Here is a 12,432-nt window from a genome sequence, read left to right on the forward strand (position 1 = left end):
CTTAGTATATCCTCCTCTCTCTAACTCTTCCCCCCTCCTCCTTCCCTTCCTCCCTCCCTCCACCTGAGAGCAATATCCTTAACTTTCAGATTAGTCAAAGCAGGACACACAGGTCACCCTGCTAGGAGACAGAAAGGGCCCTGCTCTGGTGACAGCAGGTGTCTCCGTCTCAGAGACTGAGAAGATGCAGTGAAGTCAAAGAGAAATGGCATGGATCGGAGAGTCGTCTTATATCAAGAAAGGAGAATGTGGAATGCTTATACATCTGCTTGTTGGTTTTGCATCCCCCCAGAGGCAGAAATAAGAGGCAGGTGAGGCCCACACACACACCTCATGCCACCCTCCTCACTTCTCCTACCTCTGTTCCCTGCTGAAAATGGAAAGACTTGATTTTTGTTAGTTTGTTTTTTTTTTGCAAAGTTGACCTCAATTTAAATATGCAGAAACAAGTTTACATCAAAGTCTGAACCTGCGCTCTCAGGACCGAGAGCCTGCCCTCAGATGCCACGTTTTCCTTACGATGTGGCAGCTGCGGCATCCTCAGACACACTGCAGGGTCAGCTGACAATCCAGTGGGTATCTCTTCAAGGTCATCGTGTTAGCACGTGCTGCCCTGCCCAAACCATCCAGAGGAGAAGGAAGGGAGTGGAGAAAGAGCAGCATTCAGTAGTAAACTCATATATGCTTAAAAGGATCCATTCAGTTTTAAAATAGACTTGAGGTTGACTCTAAAGTAACCTGAAATGTTATGGAGCCAGTGTTCCTCACTTACTGAACATCCTCAGAAATCAGTATTTGAAGGTATAGCCTATCATTTTGGCCTTTTTTATTTGTTCTAATCTTACTTTTATTATATTTCATAAGACAGAGAGAAATTGAGATGAGATAGCCAGAGACAGAGACACCTGCAGCCCTGCTTCTCCGCTCGTGAAGCTTCCTGCTGTAGGAGGGGGCTAGGGGTTTGAGCCTGGTTCCTCAAGCAGGGTAATGCAGGAGCTTTACGACAGGTGCCACCACCTGGGGCCCTCATTTTGGCTTTAAAGCCCTTTGTCTTTGGCCATTGTAATCTGTTGTACCTTCCTCTCTCTCTCTCTCTCTCTCTCTCTCTCTCTCTCTCTCTTTTAAAGATTTTATTTATTGACTCATGAGAAATGACAGGAGAGAGAAAGAACCAGACATCACTTGGGTACATGTGCTGCCGGGGATTGAACTTAGGACCTCATTTTGAGAGTCCAATGCCTTATCCACTGCGCCACCTCCCGGACCACTTGTACCTTTCTCTCCACACAAGTGCGGAACCACTGTGGAGAGTCAGAGGGATCCGAAAGATGAGGACCAACAATACAACCCTTGCCACCGGCACATTTAATATCCGTAGCCGCACCTGGGCAGCACAGGCTTCCTGACACAGCACCTGTGAACTAGGCATGTCGGCTACTTGTGTCAGGTGCCAGTGCAGGCAGGGTACAGCCTTCAGGGCCCAGCTACCTCAGTCAGATGCCCCTCATCAGCTGTAGGCAAGATGGCCCTAGGGTGCAGGGGAGAGGCTAGGAATGTGACACTACCGGAATCTGTGGCTGGGAGAGAGCTCATCTGGTAGGATGCATACCTGCCATGTGTGAGGACCTGGGTTCAAGCCCCTGGCATGACCTCAGAGCATCTGCATGGTGGAGACCTCAGGAGCAGAGTAGTACTATGGTGTCTCTCCTCCTCCTGTCTCTCCCCCTCTCTACCTCTTTCCCTTCTTCCATGACTCTCACCTGCCATCTAAAACTACTAATAAAAGATCCTCCAGGATCATTGGTACTGTGTAGATATCAAGTCCAGGTGACAACCCTGGTGGTAAGATGCCAAGGATGACAGAAGAAAGGAACGAGGAATGAAGGGAGGGAGGGAGGGAGGGAGGCAGTCAGGCAAGGGGAAGAGGAAAAGGAACAGGAAGAAAAAGAAAGGGAGAAGGGAAGGGAAGAGGAAGAGGGAAGGGAAAGGAAGGGGAGGGGAGTGGAGGGGAGGGGAGGGGAGGGGAAAGAAGGGAAGGGGAAGGGAGTCGAGGGAAGGGAAGGGAAGGGAAGGGAAGGGAAGGGAAGGGAAGGGAAGGGAAGGGAAGGGAAGGGAAGGGAAGGGAAGGGAAGGGAAGGGAAGGGAAGGGAAGGGAAAGGTCTTCTGCACAGCTAAGTGAAGAATGGGAAATGAATGTTTTCCACCTGGCAGCCGCTTCTAAATGAAGCAAATCAAGCTGTGCTATAATTAAACTAATGACGTATTTCTAAAATTTATGAAATGGAAATATTGACAAGACCATGGGATGAGGGGTACAATTCCACGCAGTTTCCACCACCAGAGCTCCGTGTCCCATCCCCTCCCTTGAAAGCTTTCCTGGGGGCCGGGTGGTAGTGCAGCAGGTTAAGCACAGGTGGCACAAAGTGCAAGGACCTGCGTAAGGATCCCGGTTCGAGCCCCCGGCTCCCCACTGGCAAGGGGGTTGCTTCATGAGTAGTGAAGCAGGTCTGCAGGTGTCTGTCTTTCTCTCCCTGTCTTCCCCTCCTCTCTCCATTTCTCTCTGTCCTATCCAACAACAACGATGGTAATAACAACAGCAGCAGCAACAACAATGATAAACAACAAGGGCAACAAGAGTGAAAATACAGGTTCCAGAAGCAATGGATTCGTAGTGTAGACACCAAACCCTAGTGATAACCCTGGAGGCAAAAAAAAAAAAAAAAAAAAAAAAAAGCTTTCCTATTCTGTATCCCTCTGGGAGCACGCACCCAGGGTCTTTTTCTTTTTTTCTAATTGGAACACTTCACGAATTTGCATGTCACCCTTGCGCAGGGGCCGTGCTAATCTTCTCTGTATTGTTCCAATATTAGTATATGTGCCGCAGAAGCGAGCACAGACCCAGGATCTTTACGGGGAGCAGGAGGTGGGAGTTCCGGCTTCTGTCATTGCTTCTCCGCTGGACATGGGTGTTGGCAGGTGGACCCACACCCCCAGCCTGTGTCTGTCTGTCCCTAGTGGGGCAGGGCTCTGGGGAGGGGAGGCTCCAGGACACATGGGTGAGGGCGTCTGCTCAGGGAGGTCAGGATGGAGTCATGGTAGCACCCGCAACTTGGTGGCTGAAAGGCAGTGAGATAGAAAGCAGCACAAATTGTTTAGTAATCAGGAACATAAAGGCAAGAGTGTAACAGATGAGATTTGGGGGTCTTGATTTTGGAAAAAGCTAGTAGGTCTATTTTAGGCATTTTCCAAGGGGTCTGAAGACTGGATTAGCACAAACTTACTGTGAATATCACCCCAAAACATAGTGGAAGTATCAGGGTGCTGAATGTGTTACTAGCAAGCACAGGCAACTTACAGAAGCTGCCTGTCAGCTAAGGCCTCCCTGTACTGCTAGTGCCCACTTAGTGACCTGCTGGTTACTGACCACCCTCCACGTGGCCAGTATCTCCCTGAGGGGTGGTGGTGTGGCAAAGAACGAAAGCTTTGGCCATGGAGAAACAGCAGTGCAGCAGCTCCACTTCAAGCATTCTATTTTTATTTTATTTTTGTTATTATTGTCAGTATTATTTCTGACAGCTCAACTCTGGTTTATGGTGGTTGAGGGATTGAACCTGGGACCTTGGAGTCTCAGCACTGAGTCTCTTTGTATAACCATTATGCTGTCTCCTCACCTTTTAAAAAATATTTTATTCATTTGTTTGATTATGAAAAAGAGAGAAACAAAGAGAGAGACTAAAGCAGTGCTCAGCTCTGGCTTGTCGTGGTTCTGGGGTTTGAATCTGGGACCTTGGAAGCTCAGGTATTAGAGTCTTCCACAGAACCATTATGCTGTCTCCCCAGCTCAACTTCAAGCATTCTATTTTTATTTTTAATTGTTATTATTATCTACATTATTTTTACCAGAACAGTGCTTAGCTCTGCCTTATGGTGGTGCCAGAGATTGAACCTGGGACCTTGGAGCCTCAGGCTTGAGTATCTTTGCATAACCACTATTTATCCCCTCACCCTCTTTTTTAAATATTTTATTTGTTTGTTTGCTTAGAAAGAAAGAGAAACTGAGAAACAGAGAGAGAGAAGAGAGAGAGAGAAAGAGAGAGAGAAAAAGCCAGCCACTCAGGCAGTGCTCAGCTCTGGCTTTTCTGGTTCTGGGGTTTGAATCTGGAACCTCGGAGGCTCAGACATGAAGGTCTTCTGCAGAACCATTATGCTGCCTCCCCAGCCAGCTTCAAGCATCCCATCTCAACCATCTCTCTGTTTCAGTCTCAATCCAACAGTTGGTTGGTGTACACTATCCTAGCATTTTTCATCTACATATTAGTACTTGGGTGGGGAGGTGGCGCACCTAGTTGATGCACATGTTACAATGCACAAGGACCCAGGTTCAAGCCTAGTCCCCACCTGCAGTGGGAAGACTATGAGTGGTGAAGTAGGGTTGTAGGTGTCTCTCTCCCTTCCTGTCACCCACTTCCCTCTCGATTCTGGGCTGTCTCTATTCAATAAATAAAGATAATACAAAAAAATGAATCTTTAAAACAGTTACATATTAGTACTTTATTGACTATAGTTAGTACTTTGTTGGTCTGCTTCTAATTCTGCTTCTAAGACCCCTTCTGTTTTGATCATCACGTTAGGTTCGCTTGCATTGCTTAACGCTGTGGTCTATTTACATAATCACTGTTTTGTTTGAGACCCACACTGGTTTAATCCCCACTGGTTCTCGCTCTTTTTCCACTGCGCCCCCTCTCCTGGTCACATCCTGTTTCCACCGTGTAATCCCCACTGGTTCTCGCTCTTTTTCCACTGCGCCCCCTCTCCTGGTCACATCCTGTTTCCACCGTGTAATCCCCACTGGTTCTCGCTCTTTTTCCACTGCGCCCCCTCTCCTGGTCACATCCTGTTTCCACCATTTAATCCCCACTGGTTCCCGCTATTTTCCTTCTCCCCACCCCCATCCTAGGTACTTCCTCTTCCTGACACTTCCGCCTCAGGAGATATAAAGGACAGGATTTTCTAATGAAGAGAGATTAGATAGATTGCACTGCATTCCTGCTCATCAATAAAGATTGAACTGCGTTCCCAGCTCAGCCATGAGTCCCTGGTCGTCTGTCTCCCACCTGCAAAGCTAGCCTGGCATTCTGGCGCCCGAACAGGGATGGGCAGTACTTTATTGACCACTTTTACTATAAAGCATTATACAGTGCTCCACAAAATTAGCATTTTAAAACGTTATAAATGATACAAAGGTGCTTGACCAACCCACTACCAATACAGTGCCTCATGCCCAAAGTACCAGGAAGGGGTGGCTCCTCTTTTACTGATGAAATGGCTTACTGACTGGCATTTAGGGACCGAGCCCATCACTAAGTGAGGGCTACCCGTGAGGACATGATGCTCACCTTATACGATTTCCCCTCTTGAGTGGTAGGAAAAGTGGAAGCAGTCCAGACAGCATTCCAGAAACTGCACACAGCCCAGCCTCTGCCTCTCATAGGTAAGCCCCTTTCATGGTAGCAGCATAAATAGTTTTTCACTTGTGTGTTTGTTTTGTAATAATTTACTTTTTATTTATCTTTTGCATTTTATTTGATATGACAGAAATTGAGAGGGAAGAGGGAGATAGAAAGGGAGAGAGACAGAGAGACACCTGCAGCCCTGCTTCTCAGCTTTTCCCCCTGCAAGTGGGGACCAGGGGCTTGAACCCGGGTCCCTGTGCACTGTAACGTGTGCACTCAGCCCACACATTAGTGAAACAGACCATAATACAGAAGCTTCCTCCAGGCAGTGGGAGCTGGGCTCAAACCTGAGTTGCACACATGGCACAGCAGCAGACTGTCCAAGTGAGTCTTTGGGCAAGGCCTATGAATACCTTTACAGACAGAGTTTGCCCTGTCATCAGTACTGTGCTGTCTCTCCTGTCTCTCCCCCCCTCTGCCTCTTAATTTCTCACCCTGTCAAAAAAATTTCTTTCTATTCCTTTCCACTCAATTTCCATCAACCCCCAATTCCATGAAACCTGTATGATTTTTAAGATGTTGTATATATGCATTACAAATTATTAAGAAAAAATGTATTTAATAAGTACTATTGGGGGGGCAAATAATGGTGGAAATGGTTGAGCTCACATGTTAGTTACCATGAGCAAAGACCCAGGTTCAATCCCCTGGTCCCACCTTTGCAAGTGGTGAAGCAGGACTGCAGGTGTCTCTCTTCCTCTCCCTCTCTATCTTCCGCTTCCCTCTTGACTTCTCTCTGACTCAACAAAATAAATAAATAAAATACTTAACAACAACGGAAACAGCATTCTTCTTTTTTGCCCTGAAAAGAAACTCGATCCTGCTGCAACACCCATATTTTCTCAGAAAAGCTTTAGTCTGACCAAGATTTTCCCTCAGTGGGCCAGTCGCACTGCTCAGTGATTGTGACATAAGTGGGGTAACCTCCAATCAAGGAGAAGCACCTGACCTCTGATTGTGACCTGCAGGTATGAATATGAGAGCCTCCCACCCCCAGCCCATCCTTGGGCCCTTCTCCTCTCCACACACAACTGGCAAGGAGAGCAACATCTACCATGGCCAAATTCATCATCAAGACAAGCAGGTGCTCCAAGAGACAGAACAGTCAGAAGGAAATCTCCAGAAAGAAATCCCATCTCAGCACCTACTCGGGCCACAGGAATTACTCACTCTACATCAGCAGGGTCCTGAAGGAGGTGGTTCCCCAGAGTGGCATAGCGTCCGGCACCTTGGACGTCCTCAACAGTCTGATCAACGACGTCTTTGAGCGCATTTCCAGGGAAGCCTGCAACCTGATGAACTTCAGAAACCGCTGCACCCTCACTCCTGAAGACATCCAGAAGGCAGTGTATCTGCTGTTGCCTGCGAAACTTGCCAAGTATGCCGTGGCCTTTGGAAGTGAAGCTGTCCACCGTTATGTCCACTCCTTAACTCCATGTACCAGCTTGATTAAACGTTGGGGAAAGTAAATCAAACTTACTACCCAAATGATCACATCAATGTTGAATTCACTCTTCTTTTTTTATAGCATAGCTGTGTTTTCTGGTTTGGTTTTTTTTCCCCAATTTCTCATAGTTCTAGAGAAGAAATGCTTTCTTGCTGTTTCACCCTTTTTTTAAAAAGAGAGATAACAGACTTTTATTTATTTTTTTAACCAGAGGACTGCTCTGCTCTTACAGGTGGTGTGGGAGATTAAACCTGGGACCTTAGACCTCAGGCATGAGAGTCTCTTTGCATAATCATTATGCTATCTACCACCCACCCTTAAAAATATTTTTGTTTTCTTTACTATTTGGTAGAGACAGAGAAATTGAGAGGGAAGGGAGAGATAGATAGGAAGAGACAGAGAGATACCTACAGCCCTGCTTCACCACTCATGAAGCTTTAGGGACCAGGGGCTTGAACCTGGCTCCTTGTGCACTGCAATGTGTGCGCTTAATGAGGGGCACCGCCACCTCCTGGTCCCCTTTTAAACTTTGATCATCTTAATAGTTTTCTCTGGCTTCTGTTCCCTCCCTGTTCCCACCTGGGGCTGATTTTCCTATGTGTTTTATGTGTCATTGCATATAGTGCTTACTATACTGTTAAAGTATTGTTAACTGAGTAGATAGTGACTTAAGCTAGCTCCTTTGACCCTCAGGTCCCACAGATTTGGAGGTGCTGTCATATCATTTAATTTTTATTAGCAATGTAGTAATGGTTTACAAGGTTATAAGATTACAATGGTGAGGTTCCACACTACATCCACCACCAACATACACTGGCAAATTCTGATCAGAAGTACACCAACACTGATGAACTTTCATCAAAAAAGCGCTTTCTTCCTGAGAGCAAAACCTGTTGCCAAGCAGTGAAGCTCTTCACTGAAGCCTCTGTAGAACATGTCATTGATTGCATTTGTCTCTCTTTTCTCTGAATTTCCACTATGTCCATTTCATCTTTACATTTACATTTGTCTTTTCATTTAAATTTGGTTCACTGTGACTTATTGTTCTATACTTAAAACATAACAACAGTGGTCCAGGAGGTGGCGCAGTGGATAAGGCATTGGACTCTCAGGCATGAGGTCCTCCGTTCAATCCCCGGCAGCACATGTACCAGAGTGATGTCTGGTTCTTTCTCTCACTCCTATCATTTCTCATGAATCAATAAATATAACCTAAAAAAAAAAGTAACAACACCCAGGTATCTATTATGCTTTATAAACTTGAATAACTTCATAAATGTCACTGGAAGAGTTCTCATCTTTTAGAAATTCAGGAGAGAGGAAGGGGAGGAGGAAGGAAGGGGGAGAACACCAGCGCCTCACTCAGTCACATGTTGCCAGGGTCTGAATTCAGAACCTCATACCTGAAAATCCAATATTTTATTTACTGCACCACTTCCCGGGTCACTGGGGATGTTTTCCACTCCATCTGCCTAACCACTCTTTGCTTTCTCATTCTCTTGATTTTCCTTGTGCTTTTGCCACCTATGTATAGGCTTCCACAGGATGGATTTAATTTTGATTCTGTTATAGGGACACAACTGAGTGTGTTCTTCTGTCTGCCTTTCACATTGTTTCCAAGATTCATACCTCAGGTATATGTACAAACATGAGAAAGACCTCCATAAATGTAATCTGTATTTATAGGTATAAGATTATATAGCAAATATGCTACATAAATATCAAGTATAAACTATGTAAGTATATTTCATTATTTCACTACATAATACGACACCAGGTTATTATATATATATATATCAAGTATAAACTAAGTATATTTCATTATTTCACTACATAATACGACACCAGGTTATTATATATATAAAGTATAAACTATGTAAGTACATTTCATTATTTCACTACATAATACGACACCAGGTTATTATATATATATATCAAGTATAAACTAAGTATATTTCATTATTTCACTACATAATACGACACCAGGTTATTATATATATATCAAGTATAAACTATGTAAGTATATTTCATTATTTCACTACATAATACGACTACACCAGGTTATTATATATATATATCAAGTATAAACTATGTAAGTATATTTCATTATTTCACTACATAATACGACTACACCAGGTTATTTTATATATATATATATATCAAGTATAAACTATGTAAGTATATTTCATTATTTCACTACATAATACGACTACACCAGGTTATTTTATATATATATATATATATATCAAGTATAAACTATGTAAGTATATTTCATTATTTCACTACATAATATGACTATACCAGGTTATTTTATATATATATATCAAGTATAAACTATGTAAGTATATTTCATTATTTCACTACATAATACGACTACACCAGGTTATTGTATATATATATATCAAGTATAAACTATGTAAGTATATTTCATTATTTCACTACATAATATGACTACACCAGGTTATTATATATATATCAAGTATAAACTATGTAAGTATATTTCATTATTTCACTACATAATACGACTACACCAGGTTACTTATCCATCTGCACCCTCTGTTGATTATTTTCTCCCCTCCCCCCTTTTTTTGCTATTATGAGCAATGCTGTTAACTGCACTGTAGCAACTAAGACACAGATCATCTTAGATATGCCCAGTATTTTACACAGATTAATCTATGCTATCCCTTCAGTCACTCTGAGAGGATTAAATACCCCCTCTCATACACGAGAAAACTGGGACGCAGAGAAATAAATAACTTGGCTGAGCTTATATTCTGTGTAAGCGGTGGAGCTGATACTCGGCAGGGTTGAAAGAGTCCGCTGTAGACACATGCTGTGTTCTGTGAACATCTGGAGTCATGGCTGCATGATGGAGGTGCACACAGTGTGACGGAGCTGTGCACTCCGGGTTAACATGACGAGCTTTGTGTTACATTCAGTTTACCGCAATAACAATAGTAGGATAGACAGCATCATGGTTCTGCAAAAAGAATCTCATGCTTAGGACTTCAAATTCCCAGGTTCAATCCCCTGCACCACCACAAACCAGAGCTGAGCAGTGCTGTGGTAAAAAAAGGAAAATAAAAAGAAGAAAAGAAGAAAAGAAAGGAAGGAAGGAAGGAGGGAAGGAAGGAGGGAAGGAAGGAAGGAAGGAAGGAAGGAAGGAAGGAAGGAAGGAAGGAAGGAAGGAAGGAAAGAAAGAAGGAAGGAAGAAAGGAAGAAAGAAAGGAAAGGTTCAAAAGTTTGGGGGGGCAGGCTGTGGCACACCTGGTTAAATGCACACTTTACAGTGCACAAGGACCCGGGTTTAAGTCCCTGGCCCCCACCTTCAGGGGAGCTTCAAAGGTGGTGAAGCAGGTCTACAGCTCTCTCTCTCTCTCTCTCTCTCCTCTCTCTCTCCTCTCTCTCCCTTCCTATCCCCTCTCAATTTCTCTGTCTCTATCTGATAATAAATACATTTTAAAAGTATAATTTACAAAGTCTTAGATTAGGGGACTGCATTTGCACTCTCCCCTGAAAAAAAAAAGTCTTAGACTAGCTAAGGAAGTCATAAAAGGCCACAGTTATCACAATGTATTATTTTGACACCATTAGGGCTATTTTACCTATTTTTTTCCAGTAACCTTAGACAATTAAAAAGCAAAAACAAAGTTGAACAATTGGAGTAGTCCTATAGTATCCCTTTTCAGAAATAGACTTCTCAGTTTTTAGCTTCAAAGATTGCTTTGTTGGGTTTTTTGTTTGTTTTGTTTTTGCCACCAGAGTTATTGCTGGGGCTCAGTGCTGGCACTATGAATCCACAGTTCCTGGCAGTCATTTTTCCTTTCTTTTTTTTTTTCTCTTTCTCTATTATATTTGATAGGATAGAAAAACTGAGGAGGAGGAGACAGGGAGAAAGATAAACACCTGCAGCCCTGCTTCACCTCTCGTGAAGTGTCCCCCTACTCCCACAGGGAGGGACCAGGGGCTCAAACCCAGGTCCTCGCACACGGTAATGTGTGTGCTCAGCCAAGCAAGTAGCCACAGCCCGGCCCCTAGAAGATTGTTCCGCAGCTCTCCCTATGCGATGTGTCCATGTGACCAGGTCCTTTAAATGAAGAATTACATGCAGCTTCCAGGAATGTCCCTAAACAAAACCATCCTCTTTCCCCCCTTTACCTCTTTCTTGCCAGCTGGACTGAGCACACGAAGACTGAAGCTGGAGCAGGTATTTTAAAACTAGGATCTGAAGCCTGAAAATTAAGGATGGCTGGTGGTAAAATGAAAGTCCTGTGGTCTCTGACGACTGTACTGCCATTCCGGCTCAGGACTTGCCTGTGTGTTTGTGAGAGAAGAATGCATTTCTAACCTATTTAAGTCACTGTTGTTTTAGATTTCTATCATTCATAGTCAGACCTAATTCTAATACAGACATCCAGAAGATTATCGACTACAAAACAATGTAGTTAGTCTGCAAGTGATTGCACACTTATTAAATAAAAGCATATCTGGAAATGGAAGCAGATGGATGTCTTATCTCATAAGAAGATGTTGCTATAAAATGAAGTTTCAAGCTACTTAGCCACCCTTTCTCAGGCACATGTACTACAGATGGAAAGGACTTGCCTTGGTCTATTATATGCATTATATGATTTTTAAAGCATTACTTAAAATACAAAAATAGGGGCCAGGTGGCACATTACAGTGCACAAGGTCCCAGGTTCAAGCCTCTGGTCCCCACCTGCAGGGGGGAAGCGTCACAAGTGGTGAAGCAGGGCTGCAGGTGTCTCTCTGTCTCTCTCCCTCTCTAACTCCTCCTACCCTCTCAATTCAATAATAAACAAACAAAAATAGTGACAATTCTGTGATACAAAGCACTCAAGAAATAAAATTCTAAAATCAAATTACCTTCTTCAGATGGGGGTAGATAGCATGAAGTTTATGCAAAGAGACTCTCGTCCTGAGGCTCCAAAGTCCCAGGTTCAGTCCCCACACCACCATAAGCCAGAGCTGAGCAGGGCTCTATTAAAAAAAAAAAAAATTTTTTTTATGAAATAAGGACAGAAAAGGAAAACACAAAATGCCACTAAGACTGAGTGTTGTGCATTGAGCTAAAGCAGGGGACTCCAGGAAGAATGGAAAGAGAGCAGGTGAAGAGGGCGCTGGGTCCTGGTGCGTGACGGTGGAGCCAGGCAGATGGACTGGACTGGGCACCCACCTCCGGGGGATGAGAAGCTGCACCCGTGTCAACAGCTGACCTGTAAACCATGGATGCTTCAGTAAAGGACTTAAGATTTTGCTTTTCAGGAGTCGGGCTGTAGCGCAGCGGGTTAAGCGCAGGTGGCGCAAAGCACAAGGACCGGCATAAGGATCCCGGTTGGAACCCCGGCTCCCCACCTTCAGGGGAGTCGCTTCACAGGCGGTGAAGCAGGTGTCTGTCTTTCTCTCCTCCTCTATGTCTTCCCGGCCTCTCTCCATTTCTCTCTGTCC

At 44.2% G+C, this 12,432-nt stretch overlaps 1 protein-coding gene and 1 non-coding gene across 2 annotated transcripts; one reads left to right on the forward strand and one right to left on the reverse strand.

Moving 5' to 3' along the window:
- Window positions 1-2,787: 2,787 nt before the first annotated feature.
- LOC132541553 (U6 spliceosomal RNA) lies at window positions 2,788-2,894 on the reverse strand. Its single transcript, XR_009552699.1, has one exon. It is a non-coding gene; the product is annotated as a U6 spliceosomal RNA (small nuclear RNA).
- A 3,602-nt stretch (window positions 2,895-6,496) lies between these two features.
- On the forward strand, window positions 6,497-7,009 carry LOC103123115 (histone H2B subacrosomal variant-like). Its single transcript, XM_016192796.2, has one exon. The coding sequence runs from the start codon at window positions 6,569-6,571 to the stop codon at window positions 6,980-6,982; it is 414 nt and encodes a 137-aa protein (XP_016048282.1). The 5' UTR covers window positions 6,497-6,568; the 3' UTR covers window positions 6,983-7,009.
- The last annotated feature ends 5,423 nt before the right edge of the window (window positions 7,010-12,432 follow it).

Source organism: Erinaceus europaeus, chromosome 11 (assembly GCF_950295315.1).
Source record: "Erinaceus europaeus chromosome 11, mEriEur2.1, whole genome shotgun sequence".
In the NCBI taxonomy this organism is placed as follows: domain Eukaryota; kingdom Metazoa; phylum Chordata; class Mammalia; order Eulipotyphla; family Erinaceidae; genus Erinaceus; species Erinaceus europaeus.

Coding starts and splice junctions, on each gene's coding strand:
- LOC103123115 (XM_016192796.2), top strand. CDS start 6,569: ATGGCCAAATTCATCATCAAGACAAGCAGGTGCTCCAAGAGACAGAAC.